This window comes from Cavia porcellus, unplaced genomic scaffold (assembly GCF_034190915.1).
Source record: "Cavia porcellus strain 051 isolate PalLab524CR breed Dunkin Hartley unplaced genomic scaffold, mCavPor4.1 scaffold_32, whole genome shotgun sequence".
Classification (NCBI taxonomy): domain Eukaryota; kingdom Metazoa; phylum Chordata; class Mammalia; order Rodentia; family Caviidae; genus Cavia; species Cavia porcellus.
In genome coordinates this window covers 44,355,395-44,376,629 of record NW_026947515.1, presented here as the reverse complement: position 1 = coordinate 44,376,629, position 21,235 = coordinate 44,355,395, and the positions used below count along the sequence as shown (strand labels likewise).

Sequence of the window (21,235 nt, the reverse complement as noted above, 5' to 3'; positions counted from 1 at the left end):
GATTTTTGTCATTAAGTAATTCACAGCAAGTGAAACCAGAGGGTTTTGTTGTTGTTGTTGAGGTGGTGGTGGGGATTGAACTCAGGACCTTCCACAAGGTGAGTGAGTATCCTGCCACCAAGCTACCTGTCCAGCATAAGTGAGAGGTTGTTCCCTCTTGGTTTTATTAGTTGCTTCTGTCTAGATGAGAAGAGATAAATGGCAGTTCTATTGCGGAAGTCCTTCTGCTTTAGATCTCTTTTAAAATGTAAACAGAAAAATTCAGCTTATGAGAACAGACAAAGCCACACAGGCTTACAGCAGAGCTCAGGAATGTTAAATTCATTCCGGAGCAGCCACAGATACACATGGTCTTCTGGAGAGCCAATGGGGGATGAATAATTCACGTAAGAATAGAAGTTTCAGGGCAGGGCTGGGCCTGAGGAGGAGCCTGAGCTGGCGAGGAGACTTCTGAGTGATAGTTCTGAGCCGGAGTAATCCAACCACTCCGTCACAGCAGCTGGCTGCTATCCAAGCCCTGAGCAGAGTCAGGAGTAACTGAGCTTCCTTCCCAAGAGAGGAAACAGTTAAAGTCTCAGGGCAGCTGCAGTCATCTGGGCGTGGTTCGCTGGTCTGACTTGGGCTGCACAGATCTTGGGCCAAGGGACAGAGGAAGGACGGCTAGGGTGGCAGTGCGTCCCAGATGGCTGAGTTGGATCTAATGGCCCCAGGGCCATTGCTGGGGGACACTCTTCATTCTCTAGGCCCTCTTAGCCCAGACTCAGCCAGCCCAGCAGAAGAAGAGGCTGTGGGTAGACCTGTGGAAGAGACAACAGAGGGACAGGGTGGTGGCCCAGCTGAGCCTGGGGCTTCTGGTGGTGATGGGGAGGAGGAGATCTTGTGTGACTTTTGCCTCGGGGGCAGCAAGGTGAAAGCAGTGAAATCCTGTCTGACCTGCATGGTGAATTACTGTGAGGAGCACCTTCGGCCGCACCAGGAGAACAGCAAACTGCACAGCCATCAGCTGACCGAGCCGGTGAAGGACAGAGACCTGCGTACCTGCCCTGACCACCACAACTCGCTGGTTGCCTTTTGCTGCACAGATCAGCAGTGTATCTGCCAGGAATGTGCCCAGGACAAGCACAAGGGCCACGCTGCTATCTCCCTGGAGGCAGCCCGAAGGCACAAGGAGGTGAGTGCTTGGGTCCGTCTGTCTGGGAGAGTTCAGTGGCAGATGGTGCTCCCAGGGAGAGGTCAGCCACGCCACAGCTCCTGACTCTGCTATTCTGTCTGTGCTTTGAGTGCACAGGTAAAGATGTTAGCCCCTGCACTGGCCATTCACCCAGCATAAATATTTATTGACATTGACTTAAGAAACTGAAATAGGTCACTGTCTCATCTTGATTCTGCCGTTGCTGTGGGATTCTGTCTGTCTCTCTGCTCCTGCCTCCAAGTTTTCCTGCTATTTCTCGTATCACTTTTGGAAATGTATGTTTGGATGTGGAATGCAGAAGTTGTAGGATATTTCCCTCTGGTGGAATCTGGGTGGTATATCCACTATTAAATGACGAAATGCAAAGCTTGGCAGAAATTCAGAGAAGAAAAGGCCTTTTCTTTAATTTCCTTTATCCCAGAGGCCCCACAGGGATAGCTGGTGTGAAATCTAAGAGCTTGAAAATGCTAAGATAACATAGAATTTGAAACCTGTGTTCAGGTATAATGTCAAGCATGGCTTAACTTAGAGGAAAATAAAAGTTCTTTACTAGGTGGAGGTAGCTGAAGAGACTGAGAAATATCAAGTTCAGAACCTGCAATTTTACTTCCATCAGATAAGAAAATGATTTCTGGAAAAGCAAGCTTTTCTTTGCCCTAAAGCTGAGAGTTTAGAAGAGGGGAAGTAATTTAAAATTTTATGTTTTGTTTGTCCTACTTTGACTTCCCATGAGCACCTTTTCTTTCCAGTAGAGAACTGCATGTGAGTTTTGTCCCACATTTCTTGTAGTCATATTTCAGCAGCTTCCTTTTTGTGTTGCATGTGGCTGGTAGGTTGACAGCAATTGCTTGGCAAATGCTCTTAGATGGAAGGAAAGAAGTTTCTGGAAAGGAAAGAAGTTTCTAGAAAGAGGGAAAGAAGTTTCTGGAAAAATGGAGTTCCTAGGGAACATCCAATATTTTTATCCCTAAGCACTGATTCTGTCCAGTATGGGTGGGAGATGTTCTGGAAAGCTTTGTTTTTAGATGCCTGTGAGTCACCATTTCCAGCCCAGGAAGTCAGTTGTTAACTGTTTCCAGTGTTTCCCATGTCAGGGGATGTCCTGTCAGCAGAGGTGATCAACAATGCAAACATGGAAAGTAAGTGTTCCACAGAATTGGGGAAAATAGCCCTCATTAAGCATGTCCATGAACAAAATGTTTTGTTCAATCATCAATAATAATGAGATGAGGATTTTTATTATCTCTGTCACCTTTATCCAAGCTCATACAATGGACCAAATCATGGAGCAAGGCATGGAAACTTCTAGAAAGTCATCCAGTTGAAGGGAACATTATAACTTTACTTTTAAAACAATGTTTTTGCACAAAAAATCCTACCATAAATATACTAAAGATATTGAAATAAAGTATATTATAGTACTCTTCCCTTTAGGTAAAATATCTGAAATTTATTTTTTTTAAATGGAAAAATGGTACATGAAGATGTTTTTAAAAATCTCCAACTGATTTAATAAATTTCAATAGACCCACCCCAGGTCTCGGGGTGCCTTTCTTCTCATCAGTGGCTAACACTATCTATCCTTTCTAGTTTATTTTTGAAATATTCTATCTGGCATCAGCCAGATTGGTTACTTTTCACTTGTTGCTGAGACAAAATACTCAACACCCACAGTTAAATAGGGAAAGGTTTATTTAGCTCACAGTTTGTAGAGGTTTTGGTCCATAACTGGGTGGGTCCAAGGCAGGGTGGCATGGCAGGCAGGCATTGTAGAAGGAAGATAGGCCGGCAAAAGGTAGCCAAAGAGGCAGAGGATGACCCCTTATATCTTATCCAGGGTACTTAAAGTAGGTCGCACTCATACCCTTAATCCTACATTGGAGCATAAATCACTTCCAGTGTCATGCAATGTAGATCCAGCCAACTCTGAAAAAGCCCCACCTGTGACCATATGAGGCTTTGCGGAAACATTTAAACACAAGCCATAAGCACAGACATAAAATAAAAATGACAAACGGTAGGCACCTAACATAACACAGAAACTAACGGTGATTGTGACTTCAATAGAAGGAGCTGTGTAAGGCACATGTAGAGCTCCAAACACAGACATCCCTGCAGAGACCCGTGCAAGTCAAAACAGGGACAGCTGAGTGAGGGACTCTTGGGCAGTTTTTGTGCTGAAAAACAATCATGGCCCCAGGTGCGATGCTGCAGCCCATAGTGCGGACTCCTCTGCTTTCTGGGCTGCTTCAGAGATCATTTTTTCCTTCTAGCCCATTGGCCTTATTTTAAGCTAAGTGTGCTCTGGAAGCACAGCCACACACTCAGCAGATCTACCAACTACTAGGAGCCAAAATGTTTCTTACAAGGAATCCAGACACCCAGCCCAGAAGACACAGTATCTTGATGAAGTGACCTGCTCCCCCAGGATTGTTTTGAAAGGATTATAGGATCTGACTAAGTCTCCGGAAGACTTGTATCACTTACAACTAGCTCAAGCCTCCTGCAGTTGCCTGTTGAAGGTCATTGTGGAGGTGGTGAGAGTTAATAACTCAGGCAGGCATGTTGTATACAAGAAATTGCAAGTGTCAGGGTCAGTTGGAAGGACATAGAACAGTTAATTTGTTACTGACTCTACAGGTGCTTGTGCTGTCTGTCAGACAATCACCATGGCATAGGAACATGGCTTTTAATTTTGATAGTTTAGCATAAGTTGGGGTAGTATGTTGTATACAGAAATCCTGGATTGACACACAAAAGGACACAAGTATATAGCTTGTAAGATAGGCAGGGACCTGGACTCTTGATGTCATTGTGTGTGGAGCAGCTTTTCATTTTCTGGTCTCTCTCTTAATTTCCTACCTTTTTAAAACTCTCAATTCCTTCTATGTCTGCTAGCCCTTTAATATTGGGATAGCCTTGCTGCAGGCAGGTTCATAGAATAATGTTTTCCAGTTAACCAAGGGAACCCTTTTTGAAGCTCCCGAGGTTCCCACCAGCTGGTCCAGTGAGCAAAGACTGGGGCTTTGAGAAGTGTGTGTTTTGTGATTATTCATTCTCTCTACTGAACTTCTCAGCCAGCCGAATGTTCCTAACAGGGACCTCAGCACTTAGCTTTGCTCTAGATCAGCTTCCTGAGACCCCCTTGGTCTTAAGAGAGTGGGTTTTGGCTGCAGCCTGATAAGTTCTGTCATGTTCTCTGAATCTCAAGCTGTGTGTGTGTGTGTGTGTGTGTGTGTGTGTATGGGTTCCTTTATGTTCCCAGGCTTCTGACATATTATGGAGTACATCCATATGGAGTGAGCTAAGTGCTGGGCTATACTATCTGACCTCCTGGAGCTTGGGCTCTAATCGGGAAGCCAAGGCACACACTGTGGCTCCATGGAGAACTTGAGTGAGAGCAGGACAGGGTTCTTGGAAGAAGAAAGACCTGAGCTGAACCTTGTCTTTGGGAACCGCTAGTGCCAGGCCACTATTTTCATTCTTAGCATTGGTTACAGAAAGGGCAGGGCTGGATGATTACTGCAGCACAGTCTCCTTGTAGAGCAAGAAGGAAGCATCTGAGAGCTAAAAGTTTGCTTTTCTGGACATCTATTAACGAGCATTGTTTGCAGTCTTTGCTGGCAGCCAATAGGGGTGATATTATGTCGCCACTTGGAGCAAAGGTTTCTTCCACAACTTCAAAGGAATCTTCTGGGTTCAGTAATATGTAGTTTTTTTGGGTGAACAGTCGCCAAGGCTGTAAGTCTTCTAAGAGCAGTGAGTTCCGCCTTTGGGCTGGCTGGCAGTAGGTCATAAGTAACTGATAGAGGAATGGAGTCAGCATCCAGGTGACACCAAAGGCAGAACGTCCAGCCCGCTCAACAGGAGCGGCCAGAAATAGAAGAGAATTGACACTATCTGGACTCTTCTTATTTCCTCTGCTGGTTTTATCCTGCATCTCTAAACCACTCCTGGATAATATGATTTGGGTGAGACTTTTGCACTGTTGACAGACAAAGGAAGGATTCTGTCAATGTATTAATGTGGCCCTGCACCGGAGGAGAAGCTAAATGATCTGACAAGATCACACAGCTGGACAGATTCAAAATACTGTGCCTTTTTTCTTTTTTTCAATACTGTGCCTTTTGCACAACATTTATCACTATCTTACTGAAGCAGTTGTACACTTAGTTGCTAGAAAGCAGTGTGCGTTCACAGGCATCCCTGGCTTGCTCTTGGGCAGAGCCCGCCCTGGCCTTGGGTGTGTGCAGGGCACATTTCTTGGGAAATTTTGAAACCAGGGTCTGAGACAACCCATCATTTTCTAGTAACAGGAAAAGCTGGAGATACAAGATTCCAGAGTGCCTCCACCTTTTGTACTGATTGGGAGTGCCTTCCCTTAGGGTGATTCACTCAGAGAAATGCTCATGCTGTGTGCAGAAATCCTTTTCTCCTTTTATGGTAGTTCACAGACAGAGGAGAGAAGCCCCCTTGCTGGGTACTCTGGGTATCACTCTGGAGGCTGGCCAGGGATGACAGCTTTGATTCATTCTCCTGTCAGTGATGTCTCAGGGCCACTTTACTTATGCCTGTGGCTAAGGTGTTCTGCTGTGGCTTCCAACACCCTCAGATGAGTAATTCATGTTCTCCTCAATCCCCCCAGATTGGTCCATTGTACAGTGTAGAATTCTAGATTATTCTTGAATAAACTAGACAACTCTCATTCCCTCCTTCTCCCCACTTTTTGCCCTACACCCCTTAGCATCAGATTTCATGTGGCAGGGAAGAGGTGTCACTGGGGCTCCTTCAGCCCCACATCAGTGATGTGGAGCCTGATAAAAGGTGATCTGCCTTCTTCAGAGTGTCCTTATGAGGTGACTGCCCCTCACTGGAGCGTGGGCGGGAGAGGTTTCAGGCTTTTCCATGGAAGGATAGCCAGGTGATGTATGCCTTTGATCTCTGCTGGAGCATATGACTCAGTTTTAAATGCACACAGAGGCTATTTATTTTCTGTACCTATTATTACTATTATTTCTGTTACCTCCTGCCCTTGTAGAAGCAGGGAAGTGACAGGCCTTTGATGTTGGCAGACTCAGGTTTGCAACCAGGCGGCCTTGGCAGAAGGGGTCAGGGTAGGCAAACCCAGGGTTCTGGCAGGGACTGGTTTTGGCTGGGGTGGAAGAGAGGGCTTGGTTGGGGAGTGGGGGGAGTTGGCTCTGCCTACTTTTAGAAGCATGTACTGTGTATAAATGAAAAGAATAATAATGTGTGTGTAATAATGATAAGGATGACATCAAGGACAATCACTGACATTTGTGGTGGGCTTACAACACGCATGGAACTAACCAAAGTTCCTGGTAACATGCATTATTTCATTTAACTCATTATCTGTGTCTTTTGGAAGTAGGCACTATTTGTCTTCATTTCCGAGGGAAACAAATGGACATTTAAAGATATTAAGCTATGAAGTAAGATGAGGAGAGGGTGCCGGCAATCTTGAATTTATAACTGGTTATGTTACCAATTTCTAACCCCAAACTGAGTCCTTTTTTCCTTTTGGAATTATGGAACAAGTAACGAGACTGCACTTCATTTGAACAGCGAAGAACACTTTGATTCCTGGCCAGAAATAGAATAAGTAAACAAATGAGAGATTGGAAACTTGGAAATCAACTTTCCGTCTGGTTGGGGGTGAGGAGATTATAGATATAAGTTAAAAGAAATAAGGGGAAATAAGGCTAAAAAGGGGAGAAACATTCACATCTGTTGTGGAAATGGGCAGAGATTTTTCTCCGAATTCAGGTGCTGCCTCTCTGCTGTTCTCATAGTTTTTTGGGGCGGTCACTCTCATGGCACCCGTCAACTGTCCTGGCACTGGTTTACTCTTTGCATGAGTCATTTACCCATGTGCAAACTGGATTCTAATGAACTTAGAGGTTGTCTGGTGGTCACTCTGGCAATTGTCTTAGATCTAAACAGTTTTGGCCAACCCACCAAAGGAGGGACTTCTGGTTTTCAAGGATTTTATACCCTCAAAGACAAATGAGATTAGAGTAGGGTAGAAGTGTAATTAGGTCAAGCGGGCAGCACAAGATAACAGATAACAGTTGGTAAAGGGTCCCAGTGATTACCTAGACTTTGAGTTGGCATCAAGTGTTGAAGGTGAGTGCAGTCTTGTGGGCTGAATCTTTAACTTGTGAATCTCACACTAGCCCTTGGTAGATAATATTAGAACTGAGTTGAACTCTAGGACACCCAACTGATGTCAGACAGCTTTTTGCTATTGCAGGTGGGGGGTGGGGGTGGTGGAGAGGTGGGAAGCTAACATATGTTAGTTATAAAATGTTCTATGTTGAATGTGAGTAAGAAAAATAAGTTTTTTTCTATATAAATTTATCTGAAATTTTACCTGCTAAGTAAAAATTTGGGGCTCCCACCTGATTGGCTCTGAGCCACACTCATTAGGATATTCTGGGTCAGCAAGTGTAGGTTCAATTCTGCTTGATGAGCTGTCATCCTTGAAAAATGACTCAGTTTTTTTTTCCATCTGCAAAAAAGAAGCATTTTTGCCCTTATGTGGGTAGAGTCCATATAAATATTGAAAGCAAGAGTCACTAAGTGCTCAGTGTATTTTAGCTGATTCATGCTGAGGTCACTCCCTAGAGGGTGCTAGCGTACACCCAAAACTTTGCACCTCTGGGGTGGCTTTTGAGGTCAGTATTACATATCAAATTCTTCAGGGAAGGAGGACACGGATCTCAAGGGTGGAGCGTGCCATTGCTCTTGTGACCGTCTCTGTGCCCTGGGCTATCTCCTAATTTTTTTCCTTTCTGCTTCCTAGGCTGAACTTCAGTGCATACGACTGGACCTCGAGCAGAAACTCAAACTGAATGAAAATGCCATTGCAAGGCTCCAAACCAACCATAAATCTGTTTTGGTAAGACTGGTCCGGGTCACCTGCCAGACTGCCGCCCAGCTGCTGCTGCTGCTGCTGCTGGGCTGGCCACACCCCTTTGGGATTACTGAATGTGGGTTACAGCTACAGTGGGATATCTAACAAGTGACAGTTGTGGGTACAGTTGGGTACATTATGAGATAGTTTCACCTTTCTGTCTAGATTTGTTATGAAATTGGTTTGAGTTTTAAAACTGGTGATTTACTCTTTAGTAGTAAACAGTAGAGCCCAAACTAATCCAAGATTAACAGCATTTTTATTTCCACATAAGAATGTATGTGCTTCCTCCTCCCCCTTTTTCTGAGACAGAGTCTCCCTAGGTAGCTCAAGGTGGCCTTCAACTAACTATGTAGCACAGGTCAGCCTCAAACTCCTGGCAATCCTCCTTCATAAGCTTCCTGAGCACTGGGATTACAGGCATGCACCATAATGCCCAGCTTTTTATGTTTTCTTAATCAGGAGAAAAAGTGTGTGTGTGTGTGTGTGTGTGTGGTATGGAGTCAGACAAATTACTGTATCATGGCTCCTTCTATCACTTGGTTCTATATTGTGTGTCAGAATGAGTTTGGAACTCATGAATTAGTGGATAGTACTTGATAAGCTATATTAGCTTTAGTGTCTCTGGTTTGTAAGCACTTTCCAAACAGACTCTAAACAGACCAAAGCAAAGCTCTACAAACACCTTTCATTGGCTGCAACCCAAGAGAATGCCAAACACCTGCCCTGTGGCAGGAAGTTAGCAGTAGGGAAATATTCACTGTCAGTACCTAAGGTGGTGATTCCATCTACCCACCCAGTCACCCTCCATTTTGTCCGTACTGAATCCAGCTGTCCACCCCGACACACACATGCCCATCTACTTTTCCACTTGTCTATCCATTGGCCATTCATCCATCCAGCCATCTGCCTATCCATTAACCCATATCTCCATCCATCCACCACTCACTACTCATCTGTCCATCTATTTGCCCTTGTGTCCCCTCATATGTCCACACAAACACAAATGGGCTCACACGGACACACAGACACATACGCACACATATCTATCCATCCATCCATCTATCCATCCATTCATCCATCCAATACATATATCCGCTTCAACTTAATTTCTACTCCTATGCTTATAACTAACTAGGCTGAAAACTATTTCCTACCTAAAATATCTTATTAAAAGAAGAAAAATAATTGTATCTTTAAAGCTTTATAAACCTTCAGATTTTTGATTTCTACATTTTGTGTGACCTAGAGAATCACACTGAGCATCGTATCTTTTTCTGGCTGTTTAATTCAGGCACTTTGATTCCTACTCATAATGACAGGGGGACCCGAGGATGTAGCTGTCACAGTAGCATCATGACAGAGGATAGGAAGACACAGAGATGATAAAACTTGTCTTGGTCTCCCTAAATTGACTGAACAAAAACCTTGGAATATTGCTCCCTTGACCTAAGAATGACTCAGTATATTGACAGGAATGTGTGCCCTCCTTATATATTTAAACAATTAACTATTGACTACTTTGATAACTTTGTGGCTCCCTTTCCTCTAGTATTACTTGTAATCATTGAGCAATAAATAATACCCTCAGCCATTCCACCTTGTGGGTAGGAGAGAAGTATTTCTCAATGGGAAGGCTTAGGAAAGAGTCAAGGAGGAGTCAAGCGACCAACATCATTAGAGGCCATTGTCCCCTGATGGCCTCAGTTAAGATGGGGAGAGATTTGGGACTTGAATTTTATCTTCCAACTCGTGACTCTTAGCTCATAGTGTCATGCTTGACTGAGGGACCTACGTGTTGAAATTATAGAGTATAAATGGCTTCTGGTCCTTTCCCAAGACTCCCTCATGCTGGTTCCCATCTTGTTCTGCTCCTGCTTTGTGGCGGTGATCAGGAGTGGGTAGGCCATGGAGCCCCACGGGCCCTGTGCCTCATGGAACCTGGAACCTGGACTCTGATGGGCCAGGAAGGATGAGGGAGCCTGAGAGCTAGAATGTGTTATGTAAAAGGAGCTTAGATACGACACCAATAACTATTCCCACCAAAGATAATAAGCAAAACTGACATCTCTTCTATGGTATCCATCTGCATCTTTTCTCTCATAGTTACAATATGAAAATCTAATTTGACAATTAGATTTAAGTCCAGTTAAGTTAATTATCTCATAATTCAGTGTTTGTAAAGAGAAGAAGACAACATCTATATAAACAACCTGTTCTGTTATTGCTAGGGAGGACTGGTGTCTTTTTCTTCCCATCAGCTCCTCAGTAGCAGCCGGAACAGTACATTTAGTTCATTAGAGATATCAAGTGTACCATTCATTTGGTGCCCACAGTGATCAAGGGGCCAAGCCCTGTCCCTTCTCTGATCCCAGCAAGGAGTTAGTTTAGTGGGATGAGCTCCAAGGTTCTTCCCACAAGCCTCTAAGGGCCGAAAGCCCAGCTGAACTTCCCATCACTTTCCTTTCCGAGTCCTTCCCTTATGAGACTCTTTTTTGGACCTGGTCTTACTGTCCCTGGATCCCAGAGAAGAGATAGGTATCTGTAGTCTCTGCCTGCTGCAAGGATATCTGTTGTCTAGGCTCCATTTGGACCCTGTTGTCTAGACCTGATCTCACTTTTGTTATAAGGAACAGAAAACAGCAAAGGAAAGGATCCCAGAAGGGCTTAAAAGTAGGTGGGCACAACGGGGGAGACCAAAGCAGGCAGAGAGGGGACTTTGGGCTTTGCGGCAGAGCAAAGGAAGTGAGAGGAAAGGAAACTGTTCCCAAGACCTTTATATTCAACTGAACAAGGTAATTCATGTTTGTAGAGTAAACTGCAACTGGGCGCTATCAGAGGGAACTGCCTGCATGCTTAGAAACCACCAAACAAGACAGGCATGGGGTTGCACGCCGGTAATCCCATTACTTGAGAGGCTGAAGCAGGAGGATTGCCATGAGTTTGAGGCCATCCTGGGGTGTGTAGTGAGTTCAAGGCCAGCCTGAACTACATAATGAGACCCTTTTTTAAACCACTCCCAACCTCACAACAAAACAAAAAACAAAACAACAAAGAGAAGAAGAAATCATTTAGACCTTGGATTGATGTTGCAGATGTCATGTTGCTTGAAGGCATTCATAAAGGATATTCGGCATCTGAAAAAGTTCCACATGCACAAGTGGCATCCTGCAAATCCTTCTTACTGGTTTTTTTTGATAGTTTGTTGCATTTTTTCTGCACTTGCGCGGGTGCGGTGTTGTCTACACACACCCTGAAGATTTTACAGGAGCTTTGTGCCTTGTGGAGACACTAGAATCTTAGATGCACTTTTTGCTCAGGTTGATTGAGTAATCTTAACTGAGTGTAATAAAATGCTGTGAAAGCCCATTTTTACTATCACGTGCATAAAAATTTATTTATTGCAATGTAACTCCACGTGTACTAGATACAGGCATCGCCCTGGTGAGAAAACTAATTTCAGGACCTTGATTAATAGCCCCAGACCATCAAAACTGGAAGGAATCTTAGAAGTTATATAATAATTCTCTCAAATGGGTGAAGAAACTAAGCAAACTAAGTTCCTAGTTAGTAAAGGACTTGTATCTGGGACAGGAAGACCTTTCGCCAGGAACCCACGGTTTACGTGAGAATGAAAGCTTCCCTTTACAGTAGATCTTTTAATCTTTAATTTATAGGCTTTTCAAGTTCATGACTCTGTGTATTGGGCTTAGATAAAATCAGAGGCCTCTAACGGATTCTTGTCTGCGTCCCATCCCACCCCACCTTCAACCCTCAGGTGTCAGTGTCGGAGGTAAAGGTGGCAGCTGAGGAGCAGTTCGGGGAACTCCTGGCTGCTGTGAGGAAGGCCCAGGCTGACGTGATGCTCTTCCTGGAGGAAAAGGAACAAGCTGCTCTGAGCCAGGCCAATGGCATCAAGACCCACCTGGAGTACAGGAGTGCAGAGATGGAGAAAAGCAGGCAGGAGCTGGAGAGGTTGGGAGCCATCAGCAACACCGTTCTCTTCCTGGAGGTACAGAAGTGGGGTGCAGTAGGAGGAAGGATCCGTGCACTGCACTGTGGAGCACTTTGTTCCTCCAGACCTGAGATATAACTACAAATGGGGTTACCCTTCCCGATAGGGTGCACAGGAGCTGTGGGAACAGACAGAAGCAGGTCTTGACTCAGCAGAGTGCAGGAGAACAAACAGGACAGGGAGAAGTGCTGCTCAAAAGCCAGGGAGGTCCTGGAAGGTGTGTTAGGCTTAAGATATTGTATGTGTCAGACTAATGGAATATCATGTGCAAAGGCACAGAGGTAGCAGCTGGCTTGGGGATCCAAGGCATTTCCTAAGAATAGATTGTGGAATGCTGGGCTCATAACAATGGGAAATGAGGTTAGCAGGGCCAGGCAGGCGCTTGACAAGATTTTAGATAAGGGAGTGGTGAGTGCGGAAGAGTACTCCAGGAGTCTGGAGCCATGTCAGGGTGCCTGGCTGGGATGAGAGTGGGAATCAGCCACTTTTCAGGCAGGCAGATCTATGAGGCGGGCTCTGCAGAGGGAACACAATACCCAGTACAGGATGTTATTCGCATTAAAGGACAAGCCAGCAGGGCCAGATCCAAAGAATGTGATCTCGCTGGGAAGGACACTAGGGTGAGGGTTGAGGTGAATTACGTCATCCCGAATCTGTCACTAAATAGCTGTTTGTTTGTTTTTTAATCACTTAAACTCAAACTCCTCACTTATCAAAGCAGTAGGTCGGAGGAACTGGCCGGGCTTTCTCCAGTTCCAATATTCTGAAACATAAATAATTTTTCTTGCTTGTAATTTTGAAAAAAATTCCTTTCCAGTTGGAACAAACTTTTTATTTTGAGAAAAATATGGAAAAAATACATTTTAGCGAATTAAAGAGATGTACAAAGACGGACAGACAAAAATATGGACAGTCTCTGTTCCTTTGCTTTGAAATAAAAGATACAAAGGCTATGGATAAAAATTTGGCTTCTGTGGCTTGAGTTGTTCCCAAGATCTCTGACCTAAAGAGTAAAAAATCCATCTGGCTGAGGTGGGGGATTATTCCTCCAGATTACAAACCAATCACAATAGAAGCATTTATCTTTTCCTCTGTTTATTTAAAATGCTGCTTCATAATGTATGGTACCAAATGTATTTATAATATTAATATGTTTATCTTTCTAGCAATTCTCTAGTTTGGAATTTTTCTTTTTTTAATGAATATAAGCATTTGGTCTGAGCATTTTCATCACTTAAATTTTCTACTCTATCTGATCTGCTCTTTGATGCTTCATTTACATCTGAGTCTTGATAATGTGTTATTTCTGAAAATAGTCTTTCCTGATCCCCACATTGTTTTGGATGTTAAGTGACTTGATGTGATTATCTATGTGAAAATACTTTTCAAACTTGGAGGTGCAATACAGGAATTGCAGAAAAGCATGTGTCTGATGGAGTCAAATGAAACAGGCAGCCTTCTTGTCTGAGAGTTAACTTGGGAATCTTCAAAATACTGCCACTGGCTCTTGCATTGCCTGCCACGGCTAGAACGATTTTATTCTTTGGCCCCTAAGCCTGGAATGTGTATTTGAACTGTTTATGGGCATCTAATACCTTGTGATTTTTAAAAACCCATGTTCTCATTTGCTTTTTTTTTTTTTTTAAGATTAATTTCTTTTAAGACATCCAACAGCACAACAAAGTGCTTTTTATGTTGGTAGACTCTGAGCAAACACCCGCCATATACCTTTTTTGGTGATGCGTATGTTATCATCATCCTGTTTTTCAGATGCAAGAAGTGACCTAATAAGAACAGGAGGCCCAGTTTAAGAAATACTGAGCCCATGATGAGTTCTGCCATTTGTTCTCTGCAGGAATACTGTAAGTTTAAGAACAGCGAAGACACTGCCTTCCCTAGCGTTTACATAGGGCTGAAGGATAAACTCTCCGGTATCCGCAAGGTCATCACAGACTCTACTGGACACTTGATCCAGTTGCTGGAGAACTATAAGAAAAACCTGCAGGATTTTTCCAATGAAGGTGAGCGGCTTTCTGGGTCATGAGCTGTGGTGGCTGTGTCTCTAGGAGCGGTTTTCTGGGAAAACAGGAAAAAGATGGGGAGGGGAGTGCAGATCAGGGAACTGTCTCATTTTCAAAGCCATTCTTTGGTTAGATTAGGTAACCAAGAGACTCTTGATTTTATTTTGTAACTGAGATGTGAATAAGGTAAGTTGATCACACAATGCAGCTGCGTATCTTGTCAGGTTACTGATGCCTGTATTTGAAGTAGAATCCAAGTCAGTCTAGCATCTTTTTTTAGTAGATTTCATCCATTGACTGTGTTCCATGGTCTAAGTGCCAGTCCCTTCTACTCAAAGAGGCCCAGGGAAGGGTAGCCAAGATGTCCTGCTTCTCAGATTCCCCTGACTGCTTGGACAGGTGTGCATTCACAACTCTGATTTTCTAGAGTATGACATCAGAACGCAAGTGTCTGCCATCGTCCAGCCCAAGTACCGAGCCTCAAAGCCTGAGCCCAGAACCAGGAAAGAGTTTCTCCAATGTAAGTTGCGTACAGATTCCCCTTCCCCTCTTGCTGGTGTCGGTGTATAATGCTTTGCAGAATGAAGCAAGAACCACTGTTTCTCTAAGAGGCTTCAAAGTCTTGCAACTATTTGTCTATCTCTAAATGATACGCTTTTTAAAATTTACTTAAATGAATTTCACTCTGAAGTAATTGAAAAAGCTAGACAAAGAATTTCTCTGTATTTTTCTCTCAGCTTCTCCAAATGTTAACACCTTATACAGCCGCAGTACAGTGATCAAAGCCAGGAAGTGAATACACTGCCATACTATTAGCTACTCTATAGAATTTATTTAGGTTTTATCAATTATTCTGTCTGTGTTCTCCCCCCTATGTATTTTGTGATGCTGGGGATTGAGACTAGGGCCTTGTGCATGTTAGGCAAAGGGCTTTCCTACTGAGCTACATCCTCAGATCTTTTTATTTCAACAGAGTGTCACTTAGTTACCCAGGCTGGTCTTTGAACCTGTTATCCTCCTGCCTCAGCCTCCTAAGTAACTGGAATTACAGGTGTGCACCACTTTGCCTAGCTCAAGGTCAATCTTTCTGGCCCCAAATCCAATCCAGGAGTATTTGTGTTTCCATTTTTCCTTAGTCTTTGCCAGTCTGAGCCAGTTCCTCAGTCTTTCTTTGCCTTTTATGACCCTGGCATTTTGAAGAGTCCTGGCTAGTTACTAAAATGGACTGGCTTGATCAGATTCATTGTGTGATATTGAGCAGGGCTGTCAGCTAGCTCCCCCCCGCCCATACCAGGGATTGAACCCAGGGCCTTATCACTGAGCTACATCTATATATTACGAGCCTTTTTTTTTTTTTGAAGACAGGGTCTCGCTAAGTTTGCCTAGAAGGGACTTGAATCTGTGATCCTTCTGCCTCAGCCTCTGAATGCTATCTGTTACCATTGTAAAAACTACTGTATTTCTAATCTGTATTCCATAATAGGACAAATTCAAGAGATCTTTCTTACAACATGATAGCTATAGTTAACAGCAAGACATTAAATATTTGAAAATTGACGAGGAGTAGGTTTTAAATGTTCTCATCACAAAAAAAGATATACATATGGCATATTTGAGTGATGTGTGTAATTTAGCAATTTCACAATATATACATATTTTAAGACATGATGTTGTACATCATAAATATATACAATTTTTGTTAATGAAAAATTAAAATTTAAAAGTACTTTGTGATAGTCAACAAGTCCATGAGTTTTTAATCTCCTGGCAAAGGGTCCTGGGAATCCAAACTTTGCCTGGCTTTTCTGTATGTGTGTGTGTGTGTGTGAGAGAGAGAGAGAGAGACAGACAGAGATAGAGACAGAAAAACAGAGTTCTGTTCAGAGAGACAGAGACAGAGACAGAGAGAGACAGTGAGAGACAGAAAGATGGAGAGTGAGACAGAGAGAGACAGAGACAGAGAGAGAGACAGTGAGAGTTTGTGTGATCTCAGATGCTGGTGAAAACTCTTGCGCCTGTTCCTATTTTTGTCCTAAGATCTTTTGGCTTCTATACAATTTCCTTTATTCTTTCCTGCTTCCTGAAAAAGAAAGCCTATTTATGTTTTATAGACAGACATAATTCATATAAGAACCCCAAACCCTTTATTGTTAACATTAAATATGAAATGTAGCTTTCTATAATTGATATTATTTTGCAGTAAAAGTATTTTTATACATCACAACTCTTCTCTTTTGAGTATTATTATGAATAATAACATTCCTAGTGTTTTCTTTTGAATTCTTGTTACCATGGGCAACTACTAAGGCCTGTTGTTAGCCGAGGTGAGATTTAGTTTTGGCTTAGATGGGAGCTGAGACAGGGGCCGTGGAGTAGTGGTCGAAGCTACCACTACTTTCTGCCTACTGTGTTTGGGGAGAGATAGAGGTTAGGTTGGGGGAAAAATGTCAATAATTACTTTGAGTTTGACTTGACCAATGGTGAGCATAAAGGTGCTATCATTTTCTGGGACCGAGAAGAGAGTTTGGTTGGAGGAATGTTTATGGGTTCACCATAACAAATAAACATTTATGGGTCAAATGTTTTTAGGGAAGAATGAATGTCTTAAACGTAGGCATATGAGCACCCATATCCCATTTCTTACTAATACTCAGTAGAATAGTGCCTGGCTTTCTATTTATATTTGTTGAATGAATAGATGAATTTATTTTTGATGACTTTGCTTGGTAATAATGTAGTCAATGCCAAGGAAGCTCCATGCTGGCAGGAAGTAGGATGACTTGTGTTCTCCTCATTTTCTGGTCTCCGTCCACCTGTGTTCCTAGGAGAAGTGCAGTTGGGGAGGACAGAGAATGGGGACACGGGTGTTTTGTCATACATGTTTTGGAGTCCAGCTGGATCTAAAGCTTTCTGTATGAGTATGTCATCAGGTCCTGAACTATTCTCCTGTCTTCCATATTTCCCCAGATGCATGTGACATCACATTTGACCCAGACACAGCACACAAGTATCTACGGCTGCAGGAGGATGATCGCAAGGTCACCAACACCACCCCTTGGGAGCATCCCTACCCAGACCACCCGAGCAGGTTTGTACACTGGCGCCAAGTGCTGTCCCAGCAGAGCCTGTACCTTCACAGGTACTATTTTGAGGTGGAGATCTCTGGGGCAGGCACCTATGTTGGCCTGACCTGCAAAGGCATCGACCGAAAAGGAGAGGAACGCAATAGTTGTATTTCGGGAAACAACTTCTCCTGGAGCCTCTGTTGGAACGGGAAGGACTACACAGCCTGGCACAGCGACACAGAGACCCCGCTCAAGGCTGGTCCTTTCCAGAGGCTTGGCATCTATGTCAACTTCCCAGGAGGGACTCTTGCCTTCTATGGTGTAGAATACGAAGCCATGACTCTGGTTCACAAGTTCGACTGTAAGTTTTCAGAACCGGTTTATGCTGCTTTCTGGCTTTCCAAGAAGGAAAGCACCATCCGGATTGTGGATCTGGGAGAGGAACCCGAGAAGCCAGAGCCATCCTCAGTAGAGACTGCTCCCTAGGTTCTAGGATCCATCTTGCAGGCTTTTGCTAACCACAGTGATGTGGTAGCAGCTTATATATTTTTTTCAGTGTTGGTTATTCAACCAAGGAGGATTTGTACTGAGCTACATTCCACCTTTAAAAAATTTTTTTTGAAGCAGTGTCTCACTAAGTTTCTAAGTGCACAACTTGGACTCAAACTTGTGAGCTTCCTGTATCAACCTCCTAGAACACCGTGCCTTGAAATATCTGCCCATGATAGCTTGGTGTTTAATTCATGTGGCTCTATGAGTGATGAAGATTCTCTAGCTGCGTCTCTTTGCTGCATACAGCATTTCTTTGTATGTTTGCAACGACTGTAAGGCACCAAAATCTCTCCGGTCATTTCCTAATGATACCCGCCTACCTCCCCAGGTGAATATCATACTTTGCTCAGTATTGCTAATGAGGAATCTTCAGATTTCTAATGAGCAGACTGCAGAGAAACAACAATAAATTTAAAATTTTACTGTTTTTGTTTTGTCAGTTTTCTGAGTGTTTCTTCCACCATCAACTCCATCACCATGACAAATTCATGAGTTGGATACTCACATCATCCTCATGCTGTGAAAGGGAAAACTGGTCCAAGGTGGTTAGCTAACTTGCTCAGGGTTTCTGTAGTTATTCAGTAAGTAAGAGATACGATTAGGATTTAAGTACGAATGGGCCATGGCTGAACTTTTGAACACTAGGATTTATTGCTTTCCTTGTCAGATTATGAATCTTATGTGTAAGGTAATAAACTACAGGGTATTCTATATAGTAGGGAAATTGAAGTCTTAAACCCACTTCTTAGAATTTGCTCATCTTTTTGCACGTACCATGTCTGATTCAGCCATCTAGCCACATACTGGCAAAAACACTGCACTTCATGGTACAACTCATTCTAGTTTTGAACAGTGAGGATTAGGAGAAATGCTTTAACAGAGTCTAAGCCTTAGTCCTGTGGTTTCTGGAGAGGGGTCTCACTTCTTAAGTCACCCAGGCATTGTGGACTGATCTAATTATTAATTCCTCCCCTTCCCTTCTCTCCCCTTCCCTTCCCTTCCCTCCCCTTCCCTTCCCTTCTCTCCCCTTCCCTTCCCTCCCCTTCCCATCTCCTTCCCTCCCCTCCACCTCTCTCTCTCTCTCTCTCTCTCTCTCTCTCTCTCTCTCTCTCTCCCTTCCTTCCTTTTTTTTTTCTTTTGGTACTAGGAATCAAACTCAGGACCTTGTGCTTGCCAGGGCAGGTGCTGTGCTGCTGAGCTAAATCCTTGGCCCATGGAGTGGTCTAATTTCTCATTCCAAGGACAGTTCCTCAGGTTATTTGTAGACAGCTCTCTTTTCTTTCCCCACATAGTCTTGTTCTCATGTCACAGAAAAGTTAAAAATCAACAGTCTGATACTGTGTTAAGACAAGATGTGCTCACCCAACCCACCATATAGTTAGACCTACTAGACTCGGTTGACCCTGACTGATCACATCGAGTGCAGTTTAGAGATAGTCCAACCTCACTCATTAGTTGCATCCATCTATGCTGCCTGACCTATAAACATTGTATTTTCAAGGACTGTCCAACTGAGATGAGCTAATCAAGGACATGCTTAGATTCAACCACCCCCTCAGCCCTGGCTCCCTCCCTATTTTCTCCCACGCTATAATAAACAACCCCTCTGATTAACCTGCCCAGAACAAACCTGCCTGACAACATACAACTTGGTTCATGTAACCAATTCTATGATAACTTGCTATCAGCGTTTGTACTTCCTGCTTACAAAATGTATAAATGTCTGTTTCACTCTCAGTCAGGGCTGGTGATCTGGACTTGGTCCCACCAGCCCACCAATGTAATAAATGATTGCCTTACGACTCCTAGATGTAAAGCGTTTTCCATTTGGTTTGATATGAAATTTCCACAACACTCGCACAAGATTTTCTACTTTTCTTCCTCGTTCCTATTCCTTCAATTCTTATGATTATGTCATTCTCTTCTTGACAGATAAGCTCTTTAAGATTAATGATAAATGTTTACCCTGCCTTCAGGAAAATGAAAATCTCTCTCTGGTTTCTGAGGCTACAACCTGAAGCCCCTGGTGGGATTAACCAGAAATATTACTTCTGGGTCTGTTCTTGTGAACTGTGTGAAGGCAAATGTCTCCCTGTTCAGCTTGTCTGGTGATCCTGTCTCAACAGTATATTACTGGAATTACAAGTATTCTTGTAAAGTAATATACGTATATTACTTTAGCATCATTTGACTTGTTTCTAGTGACTTTGTTGTATTTATATTTAAGGATTTATGCAGTGTAGGATTTAGTTTTTTTTACATTAATTCCCTCATCATTGAGGGGATGATGAGGTTCAGATTGATGATTCTCCTTCTTAGCCTGATGCTACCTGCAGAATCAATGACCCTTTCTCCTTATGTACTAACCTTGTTGATAAATATACTAACTAGGGTATGGCCAAACTTAAAATCCTGAAGCACTTGGTCAATATTTTCTGAGATTGGTTATATACAGGCTATTCATTGGTAGACCATACAGTGATGTAATCTACCTTTTGACTGTTTCTCTTCTGAATGTAAAGGGCTTTTTCAATGTATGTTAAGTCTGCATGTCCTTGATCTATATGTCAACTATCATTCTTAAGAGAGAAGATGAGATCAGCATTTTTAAAATCCTATTTTCAAAGGATTTTTCTGTGGGTTAATATCAACTTTATTGCTCTGCTGTTTCCAAGATCAACTTTATTTTCCTTTTTTAAAAAATCAAGTGGATATTTTTGATCCACATTTTCTACTCTTTCTAATTTTTCAAGGATTTCTGCCCGATTTGTAGTCACATAATTATGTTAGGGTTCTGAGATGTAATTTGGTGGGGTTAGAATACACAAGAAAACACAAGATTGTATGAAAAGAACCATTTGTGTGTCTCCTTACCTAGCTTGTACTGCATTTTCCTCTTCACTTTTTCACCTGTTAGCTTGAAGTTCAAGATCCTTCATCCTGATGACATAAAAGATCAAAACAAAAGTAAGAGGTGACATAGTGTTTGCTTCCTTTCTACAATTGCTTTATGTGATGGCATAACATTTTTCTTTTTCTGAAAACTAAAAATTGCCTAAAACAACTAAATAAAAACTAAGGAAAGAAAAAAAGAGAGAAACAAAGCCTATTTTATATTCGCTTGCACTTTTTCTACCTGGCTGTACACTTGAATTTATGCAGACTTGTCTACTCATCCATTGGGTAGACTTAACTAAGACACAAAAGCAACATTAAAATTGAACTCATCGAAAACCTGCTTTGGTGCCAGATCATTTTGTTCCAATACCAGTCCAGGGACAAGGTAATTTTAGCCACTGCCTAATCTTGTCTCAACTTTTTGAAATCCAAGCACATGTGGTATTCCATTCCTGGAATCTCAGGAATTCTGAGTGAACTCCAAAGATTCATAAAGAAATGAGACACTAAAATTTGCTCAGTGTTGGATATTTGCTTATCTCGTTGTCTTACTCAGTT

At 42.8% G+C, this 21,235-nt stretch overlaps 1 protein-coding gene across 1 annotated transcript; it reads left to right on the top strand.

Moving 5' to 3' along the window:
* The first annotated feature begins 448 nt into the window (after positions 1-448).
* Trim16 (tripartite motif containing 16) lies at positions 449-18,206 on the top strand. The gene is made up of 6 exons (XM_003466207.5): positions 449-1,171; positions 8,016-8,111; positions 11,905-12,138; positions 13,997-14,162; positions 14,590-14,682; positions 17,130-18,206. The coding sequence occupies exons 1-6, from the start codon at positions 683-685 to the stop codon at positions 17,711-17,713; spliced, it is 1,662 nt and encodes a 553-aa protein (XP_003466255.1). The 5' UTR covers positions 449-682; the 3' UTR covers positions 17,714-18,206.
* Positions 18,207-21,235: the final 3,029 nt, after the last annotated feature.